A 27,500-nucleotide genomic window follows, 5' to 3' on the forward strand; every position below is an offset into this window, starting at 1 on the left:
ACTCAAACAGGCAGTCAGCGGTGCAGTGTTGTGATTGGCCCGTCCAGTGATGAGTGGTGGGGGGGGGAGGCAAAGCAGTTACCGTGCACCTAGCTCAAGGGGCCCCCGAAACTAAGTACCCGGTTACTGTGTACGTAGATACTGAGACTAAGTACCCGGTTACCGTGTACGTAGGTACTGAGACTAACTAAGTACCCAGTTACCGTGTGCGTAGGTACTGAGACTAAGTACCCGGTTACTGTGTACGTAGATACTTATAGTACTGACATGCCTGGTTACCATGTAAATAGACACTTCGAATGTTAAATGTATCCTAAGCAAGGGCAAAGTCGGCGAATAAGAAAGTCGGAAAGTCGACTCGACGTTTTCGCCAAACTCTAAAAGTCGACTGTGACTTTGACCTTGATTTTACATAGAAGAGTGAAGCTACGACTTTCTATGCTCTTAGCCTAGGCCCTACAGGGTCATGGGTTTTGGGCTGACTACTTCTATTTTTAGCTCTTCGACTTCCGGCATCGGAAAACAAATGTTGTGGGATTACTGTAAGCCTCTAATAGTTTGTTTCTGCGCAAAATTTATTTCATCTTACTTTCGTTTTAAAAATCAGAATTGAGCTTTTAAAAATAATTCATAGAACCTAATTTATGTGTAATCAACTGTTTTGATCGCATAGTTATTTACGTGTGTTTTTGCAAAACCAAATCTGATCTCTTGGAATTTGAACGAATGAATTATAATATTACAGTGAAGCCAACAAAATAACGGAAGACAGCCAAGACAGCAATCATTAGTTTTACAGTAATTGTTCCAGCGGTGACTGCGACTGACACGTCAGCACTGCACGGCACTGCGACACTGCAGGCCAGCCAGCCTCGCCATGCACACACACGAAGGCGCGCCCGCACACACACACACACACACACACTTGGGCCTAGGTCTTGATGAAAACTTTTTTTTTCTTGGCTTGCTCTAACTTCGCCGCACCCACCCACCCCACCAACGTTGACGACTCCCCATTGAAGGGCAGGGGAGGCTGGTCTTGATCAAGGCTAGGCTAGGTAACCGAGAGTCGAGAGTCACGAGCGACTGGTAGATGAGAGTCACAGCGTCGATCTTGGGCTCACAGTCGACTAGTAAAGTCGATTTTGCCCTGGCCTAATGTATCCTGCGTGCTCATATGACCTTGTCTTAGTTGCGAGCGCCAATTCTACCATCAGGGTTAGATTTTTTTTTTTTTTCACATCAGATCACATCATGATATAGAATGAAAGCCTGTCCTTGTAGCTTTTTTCTATTTACCGTGACATGTCATTTCATGCCTGCATCACTCCAACGTTCATCACTCCAACGTTCTCTTCCAGGTGATGTAACTAAACAAGTCCTAACATGGAGGCGCAGAAAAAGCTCACTGTTTTGAAATATGTAAGTATTGTGTCTGTGAAAACTTGCGTCTCTGACTATGAATTTCATCTTCCTGACCTGTAAAAGTATTGAGAAAAAGGCGAGGAAGAGCTAGTTCAAGTGTGCATAAATGTCACAGTAATATGTAGATAGAGCTCACTTTTGATTATTTTTATTTTTTTTGGCCGGGGGGGGGGGTGTTTGTTTTGGTTTTGGTTTTTTGTTCTTTTGGTCAACAAAAAATATGAAAAGACATTTTCCAAAATTTTAGGCCTTTCAACTACCTAAAATATCAGTCTAGTTTTGTGTTCTTACAACTTTAATACAATTTATGATGCAGTCAAGTCCGTTAAAATCAAAATCTGCTGGGTTGGTGGAGATTTTCTTTGTTAAGAGGGATTGAAGTAGCAAGGGGGGGAAATCGGAGGATTCCATTGTCACTGCCGGTTTAGTTTGTCTGCTGCAATGAGCTGCAGGTTAGTTGATCTACTGCCGGACTGTTCTGACTGCTGGTTTTGGTGAGAGTCTAGCGCAAGGTGCCGACATTTGTTTTTTTGTTGTTTTTTTACTTTTAGAAAAAATCTCATCTTGTGTTATAATATTGAATTTTAATTTAGTGAATATCATTTTTTTAAAAAGTTAGTTTACATTTGAAATGTTTTTTCTTTTGTAATATATAATAGAGAACAGCTGAGTAACCAATTGAACTGTTTGACTTTTGACTATGTCCTTTTCATCTCTTCAGGTCCACAAGATAGGGGGTGAGGCTATTGAATCACTCTCAGAATTAAAAAGTGGACATTTTTACCTTCATGTTTTGGGAATGCTGTAAGTAGAAGAAACTCATATATATACATATATATATATAATATATTATAAATACTTATATATGACATTTCCATATGGTTGTAACAGTCACAGTAAGTTGCGCCTAAAAGTAGAGAACTTAATCGCATTTTGCAACAAGTAACTCATTTTGTAAACACCCCTCACATTTAGTATTGCTGTTACTTCCTAAGTAGTTATGAGGCTGTGAGGATAGAGTGCTCTCTACTCATTCTCTCCTCAGGGTTCTTCAAGATTGTAAGCACAAATGGATCCGTGTCCTTGCAATTTATTTCAGATCATGTTTTCAACAGGGATCCAAAGAATGGAAAATCTGTTGGGGTTTGTTTTTGTTTTTTTTTGGTGTTGTTGTTTTGGGGGGGGTTGTTGTTGTTGCTGTTGTTGTTGTAATTGGTGATGGTGTTGTTGTTTTGGGGGGGGGGGGGGTTGTTGGGTTGTTTTTTTAGTCCCCTGTTTAACTGGGGTCTAATATATTTGAATATGTAGGTTCACTCGTTACAGAATCAACATGGTGTTGCACTGGACACGGTTTATTGCTATTTTGTAAAATAAATTTTACGGTGCTGTGTACCTTGGTTCACCATTTCAAGCTATCTATTCTTGTCAGTTTTTGGAAAATTTAATTGCAAAAAAAAAAAAATCAAATTTGATTAATTTACCATTTTGTTTGCTTTTCAGAGAACAATGGAATCCTGGTAAACAAGAATTGAAATCTGATAAGGAGCGATTGCTGTGTGTTAAAAAGTTTTTGCAAGGTAAATATTTTAGTGTTTCAGTCAAGGACTTTTTTTGTATTGTTTTGGGATTTTATAAGATTAAATCCTCTCCCTCCCCCCCCCCCCCCCCCCCAAAAAAAAACAAAACAACCCCCAAACAAAACAAACGAACAAAATTTGACTTTCTTATCTCCCGAACTTCTATCTAAATTTAGAAGATGCAAGCTAAATTTTACTCTCCCAAAACAGGTGGACTAAATCTAGTAAATAAATTTCAGCAGCCCAGTTAAAAACATTGTTTGTCTGGTAAAGTTTTGAACAATTTTTTAATATGTGAATGTATTATACTTTATATTATGCCCCCTATTTTATGATTTCATGTGGAAGGAAATCCTTAACTTATCGTTTTTTAATTATATAGAAGTTTTACACTTGAAAACTTTCTCAACTGTGATCAATTATTTCTTTATTTTCTCCTCAGATTTTTATGAAAATGACCCGCAACTTGAGGAATTTCTCCAATTTGACCTTGTCCTTGGTGACAGTAAGTCGGGAGACAAACAAGAACTGGAGCTGGCTAAGGTACTGCTTGTCCTATAAACGCATTCACAATGTGATAGGTTGGTGCTCATATGACCTTATGCAGTTGCGAGCTCCGTTAAACCTCTACTAAAAATAAGCAAAAAAAGTGTCACATATGGGTGGTTGGCGGGTGCTCTGGTGTGGTTTGCTTCTTCTTTCTTATCAAACATGTATCGTCCTTATTCTTTTTTGTGTTTGTTACTCTCTTGTAACAGTTCACCTCTAATCTTCAGCACTTGCATGACCTTATTGTGTTGCATGTGCCGTAAAACACCAACTAAAACATCAGTCTCTCCTTTTGCTTCACATGCCTATTTCTCTCTCTCTCTCTCCCTCTCCCTCCTTCCCTCCCTCTCACCTCTCTGTCTCACACACACACATGCCTATTTCTTGACCTGCTAGTTTTGTTTGTTCCCCTCCCAGATTGCCGTGGTGCTCCTGGGTATCGGCGTGCTGGACAAGAATGGCCAGACGTTCATCAACGCGGCCCTCCAGCTGCCGCAGGAGCTGCACGGAGACATCATGGAGATCATCCAGTCGGTGGTGCAGGCCGGGAGCACAGAGGTGGCGCTCACCACCAAGGTCGAGGAGGTTCTCTGTGGCCCAACAGGTATGGAGCACACTACTCTCCTTCTCATTTAGTTTTTTCACTTCACCAACTTACTCTAAGGTATCGAATAAGGGCCCCCCACCCTCTGCTTATTATTTTTTAGGTTTTTTTTGCACACACATTTGTTCCTACTAGTACAGAGGTATGAGGTTGAATGTGCCGCCCCCATTTATTTTGTTCCACTTGTGTGTCCCCGCCTTAAAAAAAATAAATTATTATTCGAAATATTCCTACCGTCCCTTTGATTCGATACCTTAGGGTATGTTTGTCATCTGCATAATTGCTGTTCTTTGATCCTTTGATAGTCCTCTGTTATTTCTTGCTGGCCTATTATTTGTCCTTGTTTCAAAACTGCTGTCAAATAAGTGTGTCAGTGTACTTTTGTATTCTAACCACTCACACCAGTCTCATCAATTTTCAGGAATGGGTCCAGAATGTGATATTATATATGAAGTTTGTGTAGAATCTTCCAAAATGATCTGGCAGGTGGAACATCATGTCATGCGTTATGTTTATTTTTATTTTCAGAATTTAGAAACTCAGGTATGATACATATCATACATGATGAATTTCTCCCATTTCAAAAGTTGCAGTTATTTTTCATTTTCTTGACATTTGTTCTGTTGAGTTGCTCTCGCTGTTATCGGAAGAGGGTTGTGCTTATGGCTTCATTGTATTGTAAAGTTTGTTCTTGTTCTTGAATAAACCATATTCAACGGAACCTCTTTATTGCACCAAAAGTTGAAACATTGCCTCACAGTTTCCCTCTTTAACAAGTTTAATTTTTAGCCCCTTTAAACGGATATAGGAACCACCCCTCCCCTTTAACATTTGAGAAATGAAAAATAACTAAATGGTTTGGTTTCAGGGACTCATGTTTTAAGGAGGTTTCCTAGCGGCTTGCATGCATCTGTGTCATATTTTATTTTCCTTAAATAGTCTAACTTAGAAAAAATGATATATTCAGAAAAAAAATAATATATTCTCTTGACACTCATCCTGATAATTGTCATCAACCATCCGAAGATCATCTCTCACGGTTCATTAACTCATAATCACACTCAAAAACTGCGTCGTAAAGAAGAAAATTTCCTTGTTTGAATTTCACCTAGATGTGAGGACTGAGAACCCTGGGGCCATTATGTTATCATGGCTCGAAAGCAATGAGAGTTCTCTTTCCCTAGCTCCCAAACCGGAGGAGATTCTGGCAGAAATCTCACCCATTAAAGGAGGTAATAAAAACAACACACACACCACCACCATCACATCATCTGTAATTATAACCTCCATCACCCTACATACCCACTAACATTGCTGCTTTTGAAATGTACCAATCCCCCCGAAAAAAAAAAAAATCAATTTAACCATCCTCACCTCGGAAATGGAGTTTCAACTGCCTTATAATCTTATATCAATTGTTGAATCCTAACAGCTTGCGTACAGTTCACTTTTACTTTTCCGTTCCAGGAATACAGTTCACTGCTTAAAAAAGATTAGAATGAAAATCATAATGTGGCTCTTTTGTTAAATGAATATCAGACATTTAAGTAAGGTATCTTATGAGCTTCAGCGCTTTCTGAACCTGATGCTTTCATATAATATTTTTGTTTGTGTAGCTATGGTGTATGTCTTTGTGTGTTGTTGTTGTTTTTTTTTTTCTAGAGCGTGTCCCTCTTTTTACTTATTGTGTGTGTGTACAGTTGCAAAAATACAATTATTTTGTGAAGTTTAAGTATTGCAAAGAAAAGTTTATGGCCTAGCAAGTGTTATAAGTAGCTCTTGAATTGTGTTTATAAAATGTTTTGTTTGTGTTGCTCTTGTTGTTTACCTTTCCCTGTCATAACAAGAATGAACTGCCCCTTTTTTTCCTCTACGTCTTTTGTATGTTTGTCACTCTCTTGTGACCCGCTATTTCCGGGGTGCCTTGTTAGTCGAAGCAGAATTCTCTGTTGACATCCACCCCTTGGTGCTCATATGACCTTATGCGGTTGCGAGCGCCATAAAAACTACTAAAACAAGTATTCCAAAGAACAGTTCATGGTCTGTCAAATGTTCAAAGTAGCTCTTGAATTGTGTTTCTAAAATGTTTTTTTTGTGTTGCTCTTGTTTACCTGTCACTGTCATTATAACAGGAATGAAACTTCCACATCTGACGTAATTCAAACTGTTCTGAGAAGGCTGAAAATCTCACTTTTAAGGAATTTCTTGCCCTCCCAACCCATGTAACATGTACTCACAACACACATCCACTGATCGGTGGAAGTCTTCATCATACCTCACTTTTCCAAACGGCGTTTGGCGGAGACTTACATAAAGCAGTCGATTTGTCATAATCCTGAGATAAGTTTACTCACGTGTATGGTGTTTGGTGTATGTGTTTGTCTTTTCTTCCTTCCTTTTCTTTTTTGGCTTTATAAAAGAACATTATTAGGTACTGTCGTCATGTTTGTACCAAATGGTTACTGTAATTATACTAATGAGCTTTCCGTTATTATTACTTTCCCTATTTGGCTGAATAAATTTCCTCTATTCCTCCTGTAGATAGTCCGGTCTTTGTCTAAGGAGAGGGTCGCCAGTTTGTAGTTTGGTTTCTTATTGTCTTGCACTAGACTAACACAAAATAATAATAGGTTAAAGAATGTTGCTTTTTCTTCTCTGCTGTTTCTGATATTCTTATCCTGTCATTTTCGCTTACGAAATGAGATGTAGACATGTTTGTTTTGTCCACTATAATACTGATATGCTTCTGGCATTGGACAGTAACAGTTCTGTGAGGTGTGTTCACAACTTGTTCCCTGCCATTGCTGCATGGTTTACAAACATTGATGTGCAGAATCATATATGTTGCGACGCAGTGAAATCAGGCGCTCGTCAATTTTGGGGCATGTAGAGTTATTGGTATCATCTTAAAGCTTGTTAATTTATCTTGCTTTGGATGAAAAAAATATTCATTTGTCTTGAATGGAAGTAGAGATATTTGCGAATGGAGGTGGGTGTCACCTGGTTTCAGAGGTAAAATTAGTGAGAAAATTTCTGTCAAACATGAATTATTTCCTTAGCTTGGGAGTCAGTGAAAAAGGACAATTTACATCTTTTATGTCTTTATTTAATCGTTTTCCAGTAAAATCTACTCAGAAATGTGTTCTTTAATGGGCGTGAAAAGTGTTGAGTTTAAAAAACGAAAAGAAAATTCTATGAAAATCACAAATCTGCGGAAAAATGCCAGTTTCTTCACTTTGATTATTTTGAAGAGCACCTGATTCCATTGCGTCACGACACATATGCTTTTTTCTTTTTCTTTACCTTATGTCTACTTTTATTCCGTGTTTAAGGCCCTTGGCCCATATCACATAGAGCGCGCACATTTTACAGAAGAGACTCCTGAACCATTAAACGTCAATGTGGGTAGTTGGTGGGTGCTCTGGTGTGGTTTGCTCCTTCTTTCCTATCGAACATCTATTGTCCCGATCTCTCGTTCTTTTTTGTGTTTGTTACTCTTTTGTAACACTTCTAATCTTCAGTGCTTATTTGACCTTATTGTGTTGCAAGTGCTGTAAAACTCTTATTAAAACTGAAACATTATACATCAATAACATTTTAAAGACATTTTGTATTGTTACGGTACCTAAAATAAAAATAATATAGGTTATTCATATATGACCTTATTGTGCTGCAAGTGCCGTAAAACTCTTACTAAAACTAAAACATCTATCGTCTTTATCTCCCCTCCTTTTTTGAGTTTGTTACTCTTATATGACCTTATTGTGTTGCAAGTGCTGTAAAACTTTTGAAAAAAACCCACAAAAGAAACCCTTTAAGTTACGTATTTCGTTTTTACGACTAACAACAAGATCATACTATTTTTCGCTCTCTGCTTCGGTTCAGAACAAGATGAGAAATGTTTGTCCCTATTTCGTTTTAACGACTGACTGTGACAACAAAAATCATACTATTTTTCGCTCTCCTCTGCCTTATTTCAGAACAAGACGAGAGATGCTTGTCCCCCGTTCAGAACATCGTGAAGTCCAATGCTTTTATGGACCCGGCCGTGACCTCCACGCCCCGCGACCCCCGCTCAGTTCGGAACGTCGCCGTGGTCAAGGACAGCCCCCTGAAGGCCAACTCGTCCCTGCTGAACTTCTCGCTGCGCGACCTGACGTCCCCGCTCCGCGGCATGAGTCTCAACTCCTCCGTGGCCTCGTCGCCGCTCGCAAAGTTCGTCCAGTCCCCGGAGTTGATACAGAAGGTGGGTCGCGCTGTTACAGTTCCCCCAGGGTGGTTCACGGGCTACTGGCCAAGTTGTTTAACCCTATCCGTACGTCGTGTTTTACTATCGTATCCATACGACATGAAGAACTCTGTGCCACCACTTTCCAAAGAAAGAGGAAATTTATTCGTTAATTATCCGATCCGTACGCTTTTCATAGCAGTCTGTCGAAATGATTTTCTGACAAATACTGAAAGTTTCAAAGAGATCTTCGTACTAGAAGTATTCTAAAATTTGAAGAATACAATCCCGCGGATACAAAATGACCCCAGGGCTTACTGATAGGGTTAATGAAGACGGGACTGAGAATGAAGCATTAAAAACAAACCTGACTTTTATGTCTGTCTCTTGTTTATGTTGTTTTTGGAGTTTGCTGTTTGGCTCAGTGCATTTTGACGTTATATTGGGTTTTATTTTAATATTCCCCTTTTAAGAGAACCGCTGCTTTTTCTTTCCTCATCCTTGCTGTCATCATTTCCAGAGCGAAATGCTCGCAGCTAAAGGAATTTGAAAACAACCACAACTTTCATCATTTGTCCTCTACTTGTTTTGTATGTTTGTCACTCTCTTGTGAAGTGCTATTTCCGGGGTTGCCTTGATAGTCTAAGAAGACTTTGTGCTGTTGAGGCTAGAGAGGTGAGCAGAGTGGGCCGTAAAACCCTACTAAAACAACATGTTGTTTGCTGGCATTAGTTTACACATTGTGTTGTTGTTTGCTGGCATTAGTTTACACATTGTGTTGTTGTTTGCTGGCAATAGTTTACACATTTGATTTGCTGTTTGCTGGCAATAGTTTACACATTTGATTTGCTGTTTTCCTGCAGGCTGTTCTGAAGCAGAAGGAGCTGGAGCTGCGTAAGGTGAAGCAGCAGCTCAACGACCAGGTTCTCCTCAAGGAGGAGGTGCAGATGACCCTACAGGACCAGGTGGAGGCCGGCGTCAAGAAAGGTCAGTGCCCTGCAGATGACGCAGCTGGAACCTCTTTTCGTTTTAAAGACGTTTTCTCATTTAGTTGGATTTGTTTGAATACAAATCGACTGTTTGTTGTATGACTCGTTCATATGCCATTTTGAAAAGTGAGGCATGGTAAGGTCTAACAGTGAGCCATAGATATACTTTCTTGTAGTCATTCAAGCTGAATTGAGGGGGGAGGGGGGGGGGGTGTTAATTCATGTGTGTCCTGTACTGTGAGTTTTTGTGTAAATTATACCATGTAAAATGATATTTTGAATGTCTTTGTGGAGTGCAAAGTGTATGTCCACTTGTAAAATCTTTTTTTTTTTTTTTTTCTTTTTCTTTTCTTTGTGTCTCATTATGTAGTTAGTCCACCAGGCCCCTGTCATTGTTCTCAGCACATGATTTTGTACTCTTCTCTAATCTCTAATGTTCACTTTGGCTGTTTTTGAACCTTTGCATTCTCAACGACCAGCCTGATCCTATAGCGAACAATTTCCCCAACGCAGTCTAACCAGGTTCGCTATGAATGCCTGGAATTTTGACTAGCCAAGATCACAACTTGGCTTTTATCCTTTTCAGAGTTTCTGTCCGGCTGTCTCTCTTTGGGTTTTTTATGTTTTTAAAAATCTTATCCATATTTGTTTGTTTGTCTTTCAGACGAAGACATCCTCAAACTCCAAGAACGGGTGAAGGAGCTGCTTCATTTGAAGGATTCCTACGATCAGCTCCAGGAAATGAAAATCAAATACTCAGAGATGGAAGCTCTGGTAGAAAAGTCAGTAATTTGTGTGTTTTCAAAGTGTAAATGGCTTTGTGTGTTTTCAAAGTGTAAATGGCTAAATTAAAATATGAAACCTAGAATCTGTGTGAGCAGGGCATGTTATTGTGTTGTTGTCAACCAATAACCTACTTCCACATCATCATGATGCAAAGGATTCAGAGCCTCTTCAGGGTCAGGAAACTGGCTTCAGTCTCAACAGCGTGGGCGGTTGGTGGGTGCTCTGGTGTGGTTTGCTGCTTCTTTCCTATCATACATCTATCGTCCTGACCTCTCCTCCTTTTTTACATATTTGTTACTCTCTTGTAACTCCTCTAGTCTTCAGCACTTATATGACTTTATTGTGTTGCAAGTGCCGTAAAACTTTTACTGAAGCTAAAAATGTATTTATCTCGTTTGGTGCGTCCAGGATGACAAAGAAGGTGGAGTCGCTGCAACAGTACAAGGAGCAGTGCGGACTCCTGGAGAAGGAGAGCAGCCAACACTGCGAGGAGATGAACAAACTTCACCAAGAGGTGAGACACACCTTCGGCTGTGTGCCATAGTTTGATCATCATCATCTGGTGCCTCGCCGACTGGCGTGGCCGATCATGGACCTCCGGCTGCCTGTCGTAGTTTAACAAAGTGCACAACAATTTGTTATTGTGGTAATCAGAAGAATCAGTAAGATAAGACGCCTTATTTCAATCAATGTTGCAGGCATGCTCTCTGTCTCTGTTGTCTTGTCAATACTTGACAACTGTAATTCTGTTCTGTTGTGGCCTAGTGGTTAGGCTCTCGGACTCGCCACCGTAAGGTCGTGGGTTCGAATCGCGTCAGGGGCCCGATGTTGTGTCCTTGGGAAAGGCACTTTACACGAATTTTCCTCACTTCACCCAGGTGGGAATGGGTACCCGGCTATAGACAGCGAAAGATCTTGTCAGTTTGTTAGTGTTTGAGCGCTTAATCAGCTGCTTGCACTGTATGCTTCCCGGGAAGCTGAGAATGTTTCGGAGTGTTCTGTGGTCTGCTGGGGTAATAATATAGTGTAAAGCGCATAGAGCCTGCTGTTGAGCGGGGATATGCGCTATACAAATGCTATCTATTATTATTATTATTATTTTGTATGAACGAATGAGGAAACTGCAAGTGGCCCAAAATAACATCGCAAGACTAGTGCTGAAGAAAAAGAAGAAAGGTCCTGCATCAAAAATGTTTTGTTTGATTCCTAGTTATAGCGTGTTAGTAAGTGCTGATATGTTTTGTTTTTTACTGCTGTCCTTTCGTGTATAGTTAATGTATGGTTGTATAAAAGTTCTTCTTTATGTGGTTGAACTGGTTTTTCTTGTTTCTGTGAAACATTTTCTTTTGTGTGAATGATTATGTGATTGGTGGAAAGTGCTCAGAGCTTATACTAGTATGGGATAGAGCGCTATTCATCAATCACATGATCATTCACACAAGAGAAAATATGTCATTGAAACAAGAAAAACTAGTTCAACCACATAAAGAAAAACTTTAACAACCATACTTTAACTATATACACGAAAGTACAGCAGTAAAAAAAAAAAAACATATCCGCACTTACTACCACACTCTAACTAAGAATTAAACATGTTTGTTATGAAGAAGCTGGTGAAAAAGCACCATGATAATATAATTTCTTGTTTTGGCCAACTAATTTTAAAAAATTAATTACACATCTAATGTATCTTATCTTACTGTTTCCATTATCATCATCATCATCATCATCATCATCATCATCATCATCATCATCACCATCACCATCACCATCACCATCATCACCATCACCATCACCATCATCATCACCATCACCATCACCATCACCATCATCATCATCATCACCATCACCATCACCATCATCATCACCATCATCATCATCACCATCACCATCACCATCACCACCACCACCATCATCATCATCATCATCATCATCATCATCGCCGACTAAACAATTCCCCTTGTTCTTGTTTTGTTTTTCTAGAAAACATAACAATTTGCACAATGTCATACATTTGTACGTAACCTACAAATATCAGCACCAAAATCAGGGCATGGGACCCCCCAAAAAAAAATCTATCTTACTGTTTGCGCCCACTTCCAACTTACAGATCCGGACTTTAGAAGAGGACTGTGTAGAGGAGAAAGGTTTTGAGGCATTTTGCACCTTGTTTGTTTGTAAAATTTCATAAATTATAATTTGTTATGAAGAGTATGGAGAAAAATAAGCACAGTGTTAATTTCTTGTTTTGGCCAAATAATTTAAAAAAATTAATTTCATCACTTCATATCTATCTTATCTGATTGTGTCCACCCCCTTGACACTTTCAGATCCAGACTTTTGAAGAAGACTGTGTAGAGAAGAAAGGTTTTGAGGCATTTTGCACCTTGTGTGTTTGTAAAATTTCATAAATTATAATTTGTTGTGGAGAAGCTGGTGAAAAAGCAGTGTTAATTTCTTGTATTGGCCAAATAATTAAAAAAATTAATTTCATATCTATCTTATCTGATTGTTTCCTCCCGCCTGAAACTTTCAGATCCGGACTTAAGAAGAGGTTCAGAAGCACAAGGTTTTGAGGCATTTTGCACCTTATGTGTTTGTAAAATTTTATAAATTATAATTTGTTATGAAGGAGCTGGTGAAAAAGCGCAATGTTGATTTTTCATGTATTGGCCAACAAATAAAAAAAATTAATTTCATCATTTTATATCTATCTTTTTGTGTCCGCCCACTTGGCACTTTCAGATCCGGACGTTAGAGGAGGTTGAGGAGAAGCACAAGGAGCTGGTCAAGACCATCGGTCATCTGGACACCGAAGTGACCACTCTACGGGTACACACAAATCTTTGTCTTTTATTTGTGAAACCTCCGTTTCAGTTTCGCCGTGGTTGATTAATTTTTAAATTATATTTTTTTTAAAATCATCGTTCTATTCTTTCTACATATTTTTCTGTTCGTATTCTTTGAAAGGGCTTCTCTCTCTCTCTCTCTCTCTCTCTCTCTCTTCTGGCGCTGCGGCTTCATAAACGGTCAGCGATGCCGACAGCTCGCAGGAACTCAACACTCGCACGAGGGGTCCTTAAAAAGTGCTGAAAGTGGGTTACTGAAATGTCCCAGCAGACTTGAGAGGGCTTGTGGGTGGTTGGTGGGTGCTCTGGTGTGGTTTGCTTCTTCTTTCCTATCAAACATCTATCATCCTTATCTCCCCTCCTTTTTTGTGTGTTTTTTACTCTCTTGTGACACCTCTAATCTTCGGCACTTATATGACCTTATTGTGTTGCAAGTGCCGTAAAATTCTTACTAAAACTAAAACGGTTGATACATTTTAATATATTTTTAAAAATCATCATTGTATTCTTGCTACATATTTTTCTGTTCATATATTCATTGAATGGGCTTGCTCCATGTCTGTAGTTTGATGGTTTGATGGTTTACTGCTGTGGCAGAGTTACTGTATGTGATATGGGGGGGGGGGGTTTGTCAGATGTTTATATTCTTTTTTGCCATGCCATGGACACAAACATAAATGAACTAACAGGGTACCCGTTCGATGAACGAACTCAAAAGAATCGATCGTCAAGTCTTTGTGGGATTGGTGCGCACTGCTTGTGAACGGAAGCCTTACTTGTTTACAATGGTGTCTTAGAAGACGGACTTTCCCAAGATCAGGTCTAAACGAAACTAATGAAAAACTGAAAATTAAACTACAGTAACTTCAGACTCCTTAATATAACTGTGCACCCTTTAAATGATTCTGAACCACTAAGTTTTTTCATATTTGAAAGTTAAGTGGTTCGGAAGTTTTAGCCGACCAGAGTGACGAACTTTCCTAAATATAATATATAGATAATCATTTCATGGGGGCGAAAAAAGGCTTTCAAATAGTGATTTAGTGTAATTTCCTGTTTGTTTGTATTTATTTATTTATTTATTTTCTTGATATTATGATTTTAAACTTTTTTTTCTTTCACCCCTCAGGTCCAGTTGGATCATGCAAACAAGAGCCGCCTTGAATGGGAGGAGGAGAGGAGAGCTCTGAACAGCAATCTGGAGATGGAAAAAGAGAAGAACGGGGAAATAAAGAGAGAGCTTGAGGAGCTGCTTGCAGCCCAACATGGTCAGTTGAACGGAACTCTTTTTTTTTGTGATGAACATTAGGAGTTTAAAAGAAAAGAGAAAAAAATGCCCTTCCTTTCTGGCATGAAATTAATTGTTCCATTATCCCTTTTTCATTCTAGTCACTGTCGTAAAGTCCCTACAGAAATTTTCAGGTGCCCCCAAATCTATTGCAGACAGTCAAAGCACAAATGTGAAGCGTGCTGACTAAATGAGTTACTTCTCAGATTTGAACCCTATGGAAATCGCTACATCACGCTTATAGGTGAAGTTTTTACGATTTATAAGTATGAAATAATATAAGGCATGTTATACTTTAAGAATACGGTATCAACAGAGAATCTAAAAATTTGACCGTAGGGTCAATTTGTGTCCAATATCTCCATGTGTGGATTGTGAGAAGTAACTCATTTTGTTAGCACGCCTCACAAATGAAAATCAGATAGCTTCAGAGAAATGAAAGGGATGACGGTATACTACTGTGTGCTATTCTTTCTTATGGAAGAACCCGCTTGTCAATATTTTAATTGCAAGCATCACTAAAAGTGATAATCACTTAGATACAGTTCAGCCTCTCTATAACGACATGGTCGGGACCAGGAAAAAAAATGTCGTTATAGAGAGGGGACCAAAAATATTACTACTGATATATAAGGAAATAATCGGGGCCTGGGCACCGTGTCGCTATACAGAGGATGTCGTTATATCGAAGGTCGTTATAGAGTAGAGTAGGTGCACTGTATTTCGTTTGTGCCTTAAGTCTTTCATTCTCTTTATATAGTTGCAGGATCTTTATCTTTGTCATGTTTATCCTTTCTCAGTGGAATGTGACCATTATTGTACTCACTCCTGATAAAACTACAACACTATCTTGATCAATCTTCTCTCCTGTTGTCTTAATGCCTTCTATTTTTGTCTCAGAATATCAGACATCTGTTAAAAGTTAACGCTTTATTTTTGAAAAAGCAAGAACCTGCTTGTTTTAAAATTCATTCATATCATCGTTAAGAGGTCCCCCCCCTCTCACTAAAATAAGAAAATCTTGTGTTATGACATCTTGCCTTATCTTTGCCTCCTCAGCCAATGCTGCACCGGGAGAGTCTATGGGCATCTTTGTGGACCTACAGGTGGGAGAGCTCCGCTGCCAGCTGGAGGAGTTGCAGCAGGAGAGAGATCGGCTGAGGCTGCGGCTGGAGGAGATGGAGAAGTCGCTGGGCGACAAGTCCACTGAGCTGTCCACTCTCCAGGCGTCGGGCGTGTCTGCAGCAAGCGAGATTGAGCGGTTGACGGAGGCTGTGAGGACCAAAGACGCTGAACTAGAGTCTCTCAATAGTCTGGTAGCCGAGCGGAATACTCGAGTCAAGGAAGTAGAGGCGTTGAAGGCATCTGCGCTGAAAGAAGTGGAAGAGATGAAGACAGCGTTTGATGAAAAAGACGGACAGCTGAGACAGGTGGAGGAAATGAAGGTCCAGCTGGAAGAAAACGTCGTCAGATTGGAGGAGGATGTCAAGGAGAGAGAAAACGCCAATGTGGAGATGAAATGTAAGCTCGAAGCTCTCACTAGCCAAGTTAAAAACTTTGAAGAGGAACTTGCATCGAAGGCAACAGAAGCTGAAACATTGGTGAAGGAAAAGGAGCAGGTGGTGAATGAACTCAGAGAGAAAACAGAAGAAGGTGAAAATCTGCAGAGAGAGCTTGTCGAGAAAGAGAAGACATTGTCAGACCTTCTCCAGGAAAAGGAATCTATTTCTGCAAAACTGACAGCTGAGACAGAAGAAAATGAGAAACTTTCATCGGGTCTAAGTGAGACGGAAAAATCTCTGACAGTCGCGCAAGAAGAGCTGAAAAACATGTGTGCCTCAGTGAAATGTCTGACTGAAGAAGTTGAAGAACACAGCGAGACAATAAAGAAACTTCATCTCCGGGAGGCGGATGTTGTGGCCATGAAGGAACAGCTGGAGAAAGACAATCAGGACTTGCAAGAAAATGCGAAGCACCAATCTAGTGAACTGGAACAGAAAGAAAATCATCTCAAGGAAGTCAAAGAACAACTTGTTGAAGCATCAGAAAATGTGCTGTCTTTGAGAAGGCAAATTGATACAAAGGATGGAAGTATTTCTGAAATGTCTGAGCAATGTGCACAGCTGAACGCAGAGTTGTCACATAAGTCTGAGCTGCTCTCCAGAGTTGAGAACGAAAAGGCACAAATGACGGACAAATTGTCAGAAGAGCAAGGAAAGACTCGTGAACTGCAAGCGGAAATTGAAACCCTGAAGGTGGACGTGTCCCATCACGTGGCGGCTTGTGAGGAGAAATCCAAATCTGTCGGAGAACTCTTGGCCCTGAAGCAGTCCTACGAAGAACGTGTTGAAGCCTTGACCAACAAGTTTTCCGATCAGAGCGATGAATGTAGCATTCGACAGCAGACGATTTCTGACCTATCACAACAGGTGGCCGACCTGCAGGAACAAGTGTCTGCCAAATGTGAAGAAACTGGCGGTCTGAGACGTGACTTGACGACTCTCACATCAGAAGTCGAGTCCAAGTCCCAGCTGATCGGGGAACTTGAAAATCAGTTGAGTGAAAAGGTTCAGGCGTATGATACGCTGAGCACAGAAAAAGAATCTGTCCGTACCACTCTCTCTGCCGTTGTCGAAGAAAAAGAAAGTTTCTCCCGACAGCTCCAGGAGAAAATGGTTGAGATCTCCGGTCTGGAGCAGCAGCTACAGGAGAAGTTGTCGGAGGCAACGAGCACCGCGCAGGAAGTGGAAAGTACCAAGACGAGCATGGCCACCCTCCAGGAAGCGGAAGTCAATTTGAATGTTGAAATACAAGAACTCAAAGATCAGAACAGAAAGCTGGTGGAGCAGTGTGAAGAGTTCAACTGCCAAGTGGCCCAAAATGTCTCAGAAAAGGAGCAATTGTTGAAGAGCGTTGAGTCCAAGAACTTGGAAATTGAAGCTGCTCAGGAACAAATTGAAAAATTAAAATCAGAAGTCAAGGAACAAATTGGTACACAGGCAGAACTTCAAAGTGACAATAGCAAGGTGGCGGAAAATCTGGCCCAAGTCTGTGGGGAAAGAGACGAGCTGAAGCAGAGTGTGGAGGACAAGGAGGCTGAGATTGTGTGGCAGCTGGCGGAGATCTCTCGGCTCACGGAGGAGACTCAACAACTGACGACGACTCACCAGGCCACCGCTGGGAGAAACGAGGAACTGTCTGGGGAAATGGCGCTGGTCGTGGAAGAGAGAGACAAACTGACAGGGGACGTGCGGGCTCAGTGTGAAACTATTTCTACACTGAATCAGCGAATGGCGGAGCTGGAAGGGAAAAATTGCGAGCTGGAAAATAACATCAAGGAACTCAACGAGAAGCTGCTCCAGGCTACTCAGGAGAAGGACTCGGTGTCTGCAGAGAAGGAAACCATGGCAACCGAAGCTGGGGAACAGAGCTCTCAAATCTCTCTCTTGTCGCAGGAGTTGAAGCAGAAATCAGAGGCCTTGGAGAACAGCGAGACCACCATCGGTGAACTCAAACAACAGCTGCAAGAGCAGGGTGAGGCCAGGCAGGGAGTGATGCAAGAGAAAACCGAAGTGTGCGCGCTGCTGAAATCGAAGGAAGAAACTGTTTCCCAACTCACTGCAGATCTTGAACAGAAGAACATTGCTCTTGAAGAAAGTGCTCGAAAGATTGAAGATTGGACGGCCAGGTTTGCTGATTTTGAGCAAAAATATAACGCCGATATTTCTGAAAAGACAAGTGAGGCTGAACTTCTCAGAATTAAAGTCGAGACTCTCTCTTCCAACATGAATGATAATGAGAAAACGAGCAGAGAGGAAGTGCTCTCGCTGAAAGAACAGGTTCACAAACACGAGGCTAGCTTACTGCAGAAGAACGAAGAGGTACAATCAAGAGAGACCGTTATTGCAGAGTTGAAGGAAACCGTGACCGGTCAAGATTCGAGAATGACGGAACTGAAAACTGAGTTGGATCAACGCTGCAAGACAGCCCTTGATCTACACAGCGAGGTAGAGTCTCAGGCTAGACAGCTGGAAGAGCTGCGCACGACGGTGGAGGAACAGACCAGCAGCGTGGCTGGCTTGACGGAGGTGCTGAACTCCAAGGAGCTTGCACTCGCCGAAGCCAGGGACAACGCGGAGCTGGAGAGAACATCCGCAAAGAAGTTATCGGAAGAGCTGGAAGGTAAATGTTCCGAGATTTCTGAGCTGACAAACACCCTCGAGGAGAGGTCAACGCGGGCAGCGCAGCTCGAGTCCCGAGCTAATGACCTTGAAAAAGAACTTGGAATGAAAAGTGTTCAGTACGAAGAAATGGTGCAGGCAGTGAGCACCAAAGATGATGATTGTAAACAGAAAGATGAGGAACACTCGCGTGTCGTGTGTGAGGTACAGACACTTCAGGCGGCCGTTCAGGAAAAAGACGAGCAAATCGAGCAGAAATCTCAAGAAATCGCTCACCTCAACGAGGAGTTCAGTAGCCTGAGGTCGTTACAACAAGATCAAATCTCAACCCTACAGAAGGAACACGCTGGCGAGCTGGCGTCTCTAAAGGAAGAGACTGGCACGATGCTGGAAAATCTGAGGGTCAAGTTTGAGGCGGCGAAGGAGTCGGAGATGCAGATGTTGTCGGGCCAGAAGGCTGAGGCAGACGCTCAGCTGGGAGAGGTCAGGGGTCGGCTCCAGAGCCAGCTGGAGGAGGTCAGAGTTCAGGCAGACGCTCAGCTGGAGGAAGTCAGGGAGCAGCACCAGAGGGAACTGAAAGAGGTCAGGGGTCAGGCAGAAGCTCAACTGGAGGAGCTGAGAGCCCAACACCAGAGAGAGCTGGAGGAGGTCAGATGTCAGTTGGAAGAGGTCAAGGGTCAACACCAGAGAGAGCTGGAGGAGGTCAGATGTCAGTTGGAAGAGTTCAGGGGTCAACACCAGAGGGAGCTGGAAGAGCTGAGAGCCCAACACCAGAGGGAGCTGGAGGCGATGGGCCGACAACACACAGAGATGATCCAGGAGCTGGAGACTCAGGCCCAGGACCGCGACTCTCAGGAGGTGGCAGCCAGGGAGCAGATGGTACGTCACAAACTGTCGTGTGTGCTCTTTTACACTTACAGTACCGTTTGAACAGACATATACTCACACACGCTCACATGTTCACACTCACACTCACACTCACTCACACACAAACCACCCACATACTAGCAAACACACACACACACACAAGTATCAACGTCTTCACACATCACAACGATCACTACCAGCTATTTCCTGTTTCTGTAAGGCTCCTCTGTGACCCCGTGAAGACCCCAGAAGTCACTCACTTAGGTCCAAACTTCTGAATTTATAAGGGTCAACAGATCTACTTTTCTTTTTTTAATCCCTTTTTACCCCCCCTTTTTTTTTTTCCATCACAAAATGTCATTTGTATTGACATTGAATGTGATGCTAATGCAGCCATTTAAAATATTTTCTAGAGGTTTTTGTTTGTGAAAAATTTGCTTTTTGTGATGAAAAATTTCTTGAATAAATCTGATTCCATCTCATATTATTTGCCATGAACAGCAGTTTGCGACCTCGGTGCTTCTTGTCATTTCTCCATTTTTTTTAAGCAGAGAAAATAGTTCATAACATAGAGTGAGTTTAAGAAGAAGTCACATTTTCAATGTTAAAAAAAAATATGGAGAAACGACAAGAAAGCACTGAGGTCGCGAGTTGTTGAGGAATGACATCTGCTTGTATAAGTTTGTCATTCAGTGATACAGTGTAAGGTTTTGAATCTGCCACTGATACTGGTTATCGGTTAGAGCAATCTTTTCTCTAAAGATTAGATTTTTCTGGAAGGGATTTTCTCCTCTCTTTTGTCAGAACAAACTTCCTCTGTGTTATGACTTGTGATACTTTTTGTCTTCCATCATTGAATGAACATTCTATCCTAAAATTTCAGATTTTGAGCGTCCGGGAACAATATGAACAACAGCTAAAGGTATGTCATGTAGATTATCACAAAAAGACTTTGTCCTGTCTCATAACTTGGTCAGTCGTTAAACCTTAGAATTTTTTTTAGCTCTGTGTCATGTCTCCAAATTTTAAATTTGTTATAGTTCCTTTGGAGGGGGGGGGGGTCATCATTTTGGTCTCTCATTATTATCTTATCTATGCACTGTAGAATTGTAAATGGGCTGATTTACCAATGTCATGCTCCCCATGTTCCATAACAACATAGAGGGCGGGGGGCTCTCGTGGCCTAGAAGTTAAGGTGTTCACCTCTCCTGGGTTCGAATCCGGGTAGCGACCAAAAAATTATCTTCTCTAAATTTGTCTCCTTTCACCTCCTTTCCTACTCTCTAGCAATGTTCTGTCGTCTGCTTTCGTCTCCTTTTTCTGCCCCCCACCCCTTCATCTCCTTTGCCCCCTCCTCTGGGCTCCTGATTCTTTCTGCAGCCTTTCTACTGCTACTCATTGGCTTCTTCTTACTGCTGTCTTTCAGCCACACCCCTGATCTTCTGGTAGGAAAAATCTACACCTAGCCTTCTCGGACAAGGGCAAAAAATCTCGGAGGTCCCGTGTGCAAGTTGTGCACGTTAAAGATCCCTTGGTGGTCTAAAATCGATAAGAGTAGGCTTCGGCCGCCACCCGGACAAAATTCAAAATTTCCTACCAACTGAAAAACTTAAGTGTGTCCCGCGCGCTCATATGACCTTATGCAGTTGCGAGCGCCGTAAAACACTTACAAAAACACAAAAAACAACATAGGGGGAACTGCTGCTTTTTCTTTCTTCATCCCTACTATCATTTCTGGGATGCCTTGATAGTCGAAGCAGACTTTGTGCTGTTGAGCCTAGAGAGGTGAGCAGAGTAAGTCTGATTCCCCGTTTGAACTTCTCTGTTGACATCCACCCCTTAACGCTCATATGACGTTATTCAGTTGCGAGTGCCGTAGAACTTTGCTAAAACATTCTTTTCTTGGTATGTTACTCTTTGGTAATACTTCTAATCTATGGTCCTTATGTGACCTACTTGTGTTGTAAATGCTGGAAAACTCTTAACGTGGGTGGTTGGCGGGTGCTCTGGTGTGGTTTGCTCCTTCTTTCCTATCAAACATCTATCATCCTTTACTCCCCTTCTTCTTTTTTATGTTTGTTACTCTCTTGTAACACCTTTAATCTTCTGGCGCTCATATGACCTTATGCAGTTGCGAGCGCCGTTAAACCTCTGTCTACTAAAACTAACTAAAACTCTTAATTGAAACTGCGTCGTGTTTCATCATCCCGTGCTTCCTTGTTTCCTCAGAGCCTAGAAGAAGAGAGCAGGCAGAAGTTGTCCATCCTGGAGAGCGACCTGAAGAGAGAGCAGCGGGCTCACAGGGAGATGGAGGAGGAGCTGGGCTGTCAGAGGACGGCCGTGGTTCAGTTGGAGGAGGAGGTGCGCTGGGAGAAGAAGGAGAGGGAGATCCTTGTACACACTGTGAGTCTCGCACGTACTCTTGATGGGAGAGGGGAGGTAGAAGGCACATATCGCGACCTCAGTACTCTCTTGTCGTATATCGAGTGAAAACAGTTCATAACAAAGAGTGAGCTTAATAAGGAGAAGTCACGTTTTTAATGTTTAAAAAAATGGAGATACGACAAGAAAGCACTGAGGTTGCGATATGTACACACAGACATACACACAAATGCACATTACTTTGTTTCAAGGATCATATTGTTACTGCAACATTTCTTAAATGGCTGTTGAAGCTTTTATGTGTTTTGTTCTACTTGGAGGTTTTGTGTATGCAACTCAAAGTCCTTCTTTCCTATCGAAGATCTATCGTCCTTATCTCTCCATGTGCTTGTGTTTGTTAGTCTCTTGTTACACCTTTAATCTTCAGTTGGTGGTTGGCAGGTGCTCTTTTGTGGTTTGCTCCTTCTTTCTTATCAAACACCTGTCGTCCTGATCTCTCCTCCTTCCATTTTGTTTGTTACTCTCTTGTATTCTTCGGCATTTATATAACCTTATTGTGATGCAAGTGCTGTAAAACTCTCACTAAAACATTTAATCTTCAGCATTCATATGACCTTATTCTTAGGAGACTGCTGAGAATATCGTGGAAGGAAAAGAAATCAAATGAGGTAGTGCTTGATGAATCCCATGTGCGAAGCTCACTTTTAAAAACAATCAGGAAACGACAAATGCAGTTTTTTGGGACACCTGAATAGACATAAAGGTCTTGAACATCTAGCTGTTACTGGCAAAATTGAAGGCAAACGAGGCAGAGGTAGGCCCAGAGCAACCTACTAAGGGAACCTAAACAAATGGGAAACGATTAACGATCAGGGAAACGTAGCTTTTTTAAGTGTATCCGAGCGAAGGAATGAATGGAGAACCATGATCGCCAATGTCTGTCGCAGATCTGGCACTGGATAAATGAATTAATTGCATTGCAAGTGCTGTAAAACTTTGACTAAAACCAAGCAGCTCAAAGATTTTTTTCCCATCTGCAGGTACGCCAAGAAAACGAAGGCAAACTATTGGAAATACAGCAGAGTCAGCAGCTGAGGGTGGAAGGACTTGTGGCAGAGAACAGTGCGCTCAACAAACAGATCTCGGAATTCCAAGGTACATATTATTGCCAAGAAAACAGATAACAAACAAACAGAAACAGTGGATGGTTGGCTGGTGCTCTGGTGTGGTTTGCTCCTTCTTTCCTATCAAACATCTATCGTCCTTAACTCTCCTCCTTTTTTTTGTGTATGTAACTCTCTTGTAACATATCTATTCCTCTGCACTTATATGACATAATTGTGTTGCAAGTGCCGTAAAACGCTTACTAAAACAAAACAGAAACAGCAGGAGAGCACTTGGGAGTCATGACCTGAGTGTGGCCTGACCCCCTTAGAATGTCAGGAAGTTATGGACGAACATTACTTGCTTGAACGTGGTTTTTCCTGTAATATCTCCTGCTGTCCGCTCGCCACACCAGTTTTCTCCCACTTACAATCATAAAACTGCAATTCAATATCAATTAATTTATTTCAACTTTAAATGAGCAGAACTTCATGACCTGAGTGTGGCCCGGCCCCCTTAGAATGTCAGGAAATTTGGGCCAAAACACAACTTGCTTGAAGGGGGTTCTTCCTCTGAAGATCTCCAACTATCCACTCACCCCACCAGTTTTCTGCCACCTCATGCACACACATGTTTTGCTGGGTTGATTTTTGTCTGGCCTTCACAACAATATCAGAAACTGGTGGTGGGTGGTTGGATGGCGGGTGCTCTTGTGTGCTTTGCTCCTTCTTTCATATAAAAAAATATCCCCCTTCTTTCTCCTTTTTTTGTTTGTTACTTTCTTGTAACACCTCTAATCTTCTGCACTTATATGACCTTATTGTGTTGCAAGTCCTGTAAAACTCTTACTAAAACTAAGTACTGGAAAGAAGTGCAGTTATAAGTTCATGTAGCAGTCAGTTCTCGGGGATCAAATCAAAATTTCACGCCGTGGAATCAGCTAGTGGGGTGTTTTTGTGTGTGGAAACTGTATGCTTGTGTTGTGGTGGCATGGGAAAAAACAGGTTAGTCCAAGAAACAAGTTTCTGGGGTTTTTTTTAGCACGCTCATATGACCATATGCAGTTGCGAGCGCCATAAAACTCTTACTAAAACTAAACTAAAAACAAGTTTTTTACCTCCTCAAAATCCTGAAGCTGTTTATGGTATCCAAGCAATTTTCTTTTTCTTTTTAAAAAATCATTTTAAATCTTCTCCTCACTGTGACCCCAAGCCAGGCATTTAAAAAATATCAGGAACAGCTGAGAATGTAAGTTTGAATGAATGACGCTTACTTGACTGTCTTGTATCTTGAAAGTGAAGATTCTATTCTCATTCATCAGAAGTTTTTTCCCTTGCACACACACACAGACATTTATGTAGAGGCAAACTCTGACCATGGAAATCCTGGGGAAAAGGTGAAGTGCTGAATTTCTCCTCTTTTCTCCGCACAGACTCGTTAAGTTCGATGAAACGTGACCACCTGAGCCAGGAACTGGTCAAGAAAGATCTGGAGAATCAGCTGTCGGCCTTGAGAGAGGAATGGAAATTGAGCCGAGAAGAGCAGAGAGCTAATGTGGAGCAAGTGGCGGAGACGCACAAGCGAGAGCTGCTGGCCTCGAGGCAGGAGGTGGAAGAGATGATGATGACAATGGCAGCCACTCAGGAACAGCTGGAGGAGATCAAAGTAAGTGCAACAACATTTGTTGAGATTCACTCCGTACCAGGAGGCATATTGAGTTGTGGTCTTTCTTCTAATTGCTTAAGTCTTTTTTGTTCTGTTTTTGTAAGAGTTTTACAGTGCTCACAACTGTTTTGTTTGTTTTAGTAAGGTTTTACGGCGCTCGCAACTGCATTAAAACCGTACTAAAACAAATGAAACAGTTGTCTTACAAAAACAGGACAAAAAGACTTAAGCAATTAGAGTAAAGACCACGACACAATTTGGCTCCTGGTTATGTGCGGTCTTATTAGTCCGTGGGGGGTTTTATTTTATTTTTTTTACTTTTCTGAAAACATTATTTACCCTTGCCAACCTTATGGCGAGAGCCAAAGAGAAAACATTTCAATACCTGGGTTGTCAGGTCGTGAAAGAACCTTGATGGGTGGTTGATGGATGCTCTAGTGTGGTCTGCTGCTTCTTTCCTATCAGACATCTATCACCTTATCTACCCTTCTTCTTTTTTATGTTTGTTACTCTCTTGAAACGCCTGACCTCTAATCTTCGGCACTTACATGACCTTATTGTGTTGCAAGTGCTGTTAAACTCTAAGACTAAACTAAAACACGTTATTATGCACTTTCTCACTGTTGTTTTTCTCTCGTACTTGACTTGAAGGAGAAATACTCGGAGGCATCTCAGTTGGCAGAGGACATGTCTTAAATAACCTTACAGTGTTCAAAGAGAATCTCACTGTACTGTTGTTTTTTATTTTTTTTTAAAAAGAAGAAAAAAAAGAGGGGCTCCAGTGGCTAAGTGAGTAGTGAGTTTTGACTCAAGCAGTGTCAAGCAAGTGTCGGTGACACGGGGATCAGATGGGTGGTCACTGGAATGTGTCCTTGAGCAAGACATGACAACCCTAGCTCAAATTACAGGGCGCTGCACAGTGGCGACCGACAGTGGCATTGTTTGTAAAGTGTTCTGTATTTGTGTAATAGTGTGTATTTATGTATGTACGTATTTATAATTATGTATTTATGTATGTATGTTTGCCATTGTAAAACAAAGTGCCGTTCTGGGGCAAATAAAAGTGTAATTTATTATTATTATTATTTCTCTCGTACTTGAAGGAGAAATACTCGGGGGCATCTCAGCTGGCAGAGGACATGTCTTAAATAACCTTCCAGTGTTCAAAGAGAATCTCACTGTACTGTTGTCTTTCTCTCGTTCGTGAAGGAGAAATACTCCGAGACATCTCAGTTGGCAGAGGACATGTCTTAAATAACCTTCCAGTGTTCAAAGAGAATCTCACTGTACTGTTGTCTTTCTCTCGTTCGTGAAGGAGAAATACTCCGAGACATCTCAGCTGGCCGAGGACATGCAGATGAAGATGGACAACTTGACCGCGGCTCACGAAGTGGAAACTTCCAGGCTGAAGGGACAGTTACAGGACCAAGAGCTGACAGGGAGAGAGCAGAAGACGTCCTATGAAGTGCTTACGGTAATTTGTGCTGTTCTTGTTTAACCCTATCCGTACGCCCTGTGGTCATTTTGTACACCCTATCCGTACGCCCTGTGGTCATTTTGTACCCCCGGGGTTGTATTCTTCACTTTTTAGAATACTTCTAGTACGAAGATCTCTTTGAAACTTTCAATATTTCTCAAAACATCATTTTGACAGACTGCTATGCAAAGCGTACGGTTCGGATTTAGGAGTAAATTTCCTCTTTGGAAAGTGGTAGCTCATAGTTTCCCACGTCGTATGGATATGATAGTAAAATATGACATACGGACAGGGATAAAGAGTTGGCTCACTTTATTCCAGTAATGTTTTCACTTACTTGAAGAAAAACAAAAGCTGGGCCCTGTGGGGAAATCAGAACTTACAAATGATTGCTTTTTGATTCACATGTTAGGTAGTTCGTCCTTAGACCTTTTAATCCTTTGCACTTAAAAAAAATATAGATATGGGGTGAGGCTCAGTCTTCGTCCTATGATGTATGCACGCAGCTCCAGGTGCTAAATACTTAATATGAATTTCTGCCTTTGCAGTTGTCAGGTGTCAGATTGAGTTTATTTGAAATTTTTCCTGTACTTTAACTTTCCTTTTCCGATCCAGCGGCCATTTGAGTTCCAGCCCTTCGGCCTATAATTTCTCGTAAATGTGAGGCAGCGTGGTCGAATCAGGCGCTCATCAAAATACAGAAATCGGAGAAACGGGCATTTTCCCTCCAGTTTTAACATTTTTATCTAATTTTTAATTTTTAGCTCAACCTCTTTCATGTCCACCTAAAAACACATTTCCAAGTGAATTTTACTGAAAAACATTGATTAAAGGCAGAAAATGTCATTTTACTGTTTTCAAGGACTCTTTAGCTGTTGGCGATACTAAACTTTGGCCGTCATTTTCTTGCTAATTTCACCACCGAAACCAGGAGACCTCACTTTCTTCAATCGCAAATATGTTGAGTTCTATTCACGATTAATGGGTACTTATTTAATTAGAAGCAAGGCAAATAAATAAATCAGCTTTTCGATGGTTTGGTACCACTAACTCTACATGCCCAAAAATTGACGAGCGCCTGATTCCACCGCGCCGTGACACAAATATTCTCTGTCCGCAGAACAAGCAGAGCCAGCTGGAGAAAAAATGCAAGACTCTGCAGGAGGACAACCAGGCATTCCGGGAGCGAGAGACCAAGCAGCTCCGGGAGCACGACGCACAGATGAAGAAGGCCAACGAGTTCTGCACCGACCTTCGCAAACAGCTGGACTCGGAAAACAAAAAGGTAGCTGCTTCAGATGGTTTTGTTACACTCAGCAACTCCTTCCAGACACGTTGGCATTGTTTACCTTTAGGATCAATATATGGGGGGCGGGGGTAGGGCACACACCACAACTGCTGAATCACAGTCCACAGATTTATGCCATCCTATAGATATCCATGCATTTTTTAGAACATTTTGCCCCTATAAAAGCTTGTACAGTCGGGCAGGGATAATTCAGACATGTCGAAGATTAAACAAATGTGTT

The 27,500-nt window shown here is 41.4% G+C and overlaps 1 protein-coding gene across 1 annotated transcript in view; it reads left to right on the top strand.

The window, feature by feature from the left end:
- LOC101857290 (nuclear mitotic apparatus protein 1) overlaps positions 1–27,500 on the top strand; it is a 54,044-nt gene that overhangs the window by 633 nt on the left and 25,911 nt on the right. Inside the window, exons 2-20 of the mRNA XM_035973071.1 lie at positions 1,362–1,422; positions 2,147–2,229; positions 2,926–3,002; positions 3,445–3,545; positions 3,969–4,155; positions 4,684–4,698; positions 8,136–8,401; positions 9,247–9,370; positions 10,037–10,154; positions 10,567–10,672; positions 12,904–12,990; positions 14,137–14,275; positions 15,355–19,355; positions 20,227–20,265; positions 21,573–21,746; positions 22,766–22,880; positions 24,262–24,494; positions 25,810–25,968; positions 27,092–27,256. Coding sequence (XP_035828964.1) covers positions 1,387–1,422; positions 2,147–2,229; positions 2,926–3,002; positions 3,445–3,545; positions 3,969–4,155; positions 4,684–4,698; positions 8,136–8,401; positions 9,247–9,370; positions 10,037–10,154; positions 10,567–10,672; positions 12,904–12,990; positions 14,137–14,275; positions 15,355–19,355; positions 20,227–20,265; positions 21,573–21,746; positions 22,766–22,880; positions 24,262–24,494; positions 25,810–25,968; positions 27,092–27,256 — 6,225 coding nt within the window. The 5' untranslated portion in view covers positions 1,362–1,386. The remainder of the gene's footprint in view (positions 1–1,361; positions 1,423–2,146; positions 2,230–2,925; positions 3,003–3,444; positions 3,546–3,968; positions 4,156–4,683; positions 4,699–8,135; positions 8,402–9,246; positions 9,371–10,036; positions 10,155–10,566; positions 10,673–12,903; positions 12,991–14,136; positions 14,276–15,354; positions 19,356–20,226; positions 20,266–21,572; positions 21,747–22,765; positions 22,881–24,261; positions 24,495–25,809; positions 25,969–27,091; positions 27,257–27,500) is intronic.

The sequence above is a fragment of the Aplysia californica genome, unplaced genomic scaffold (genome assembly GCF_000002075.1).
Source record: "Aplysia californica isolate F4 #8 unplaced genomic scaffold, AplCal3.0 scaffold00988, whole genome shotgun sequence".
Classification (NCBI taxonomy): Eukaryota; Metazoa; Mollusca; class Gastropoda; order Aplysiida; family Aplysiidae; genus Aplysia; species Aplysia californica.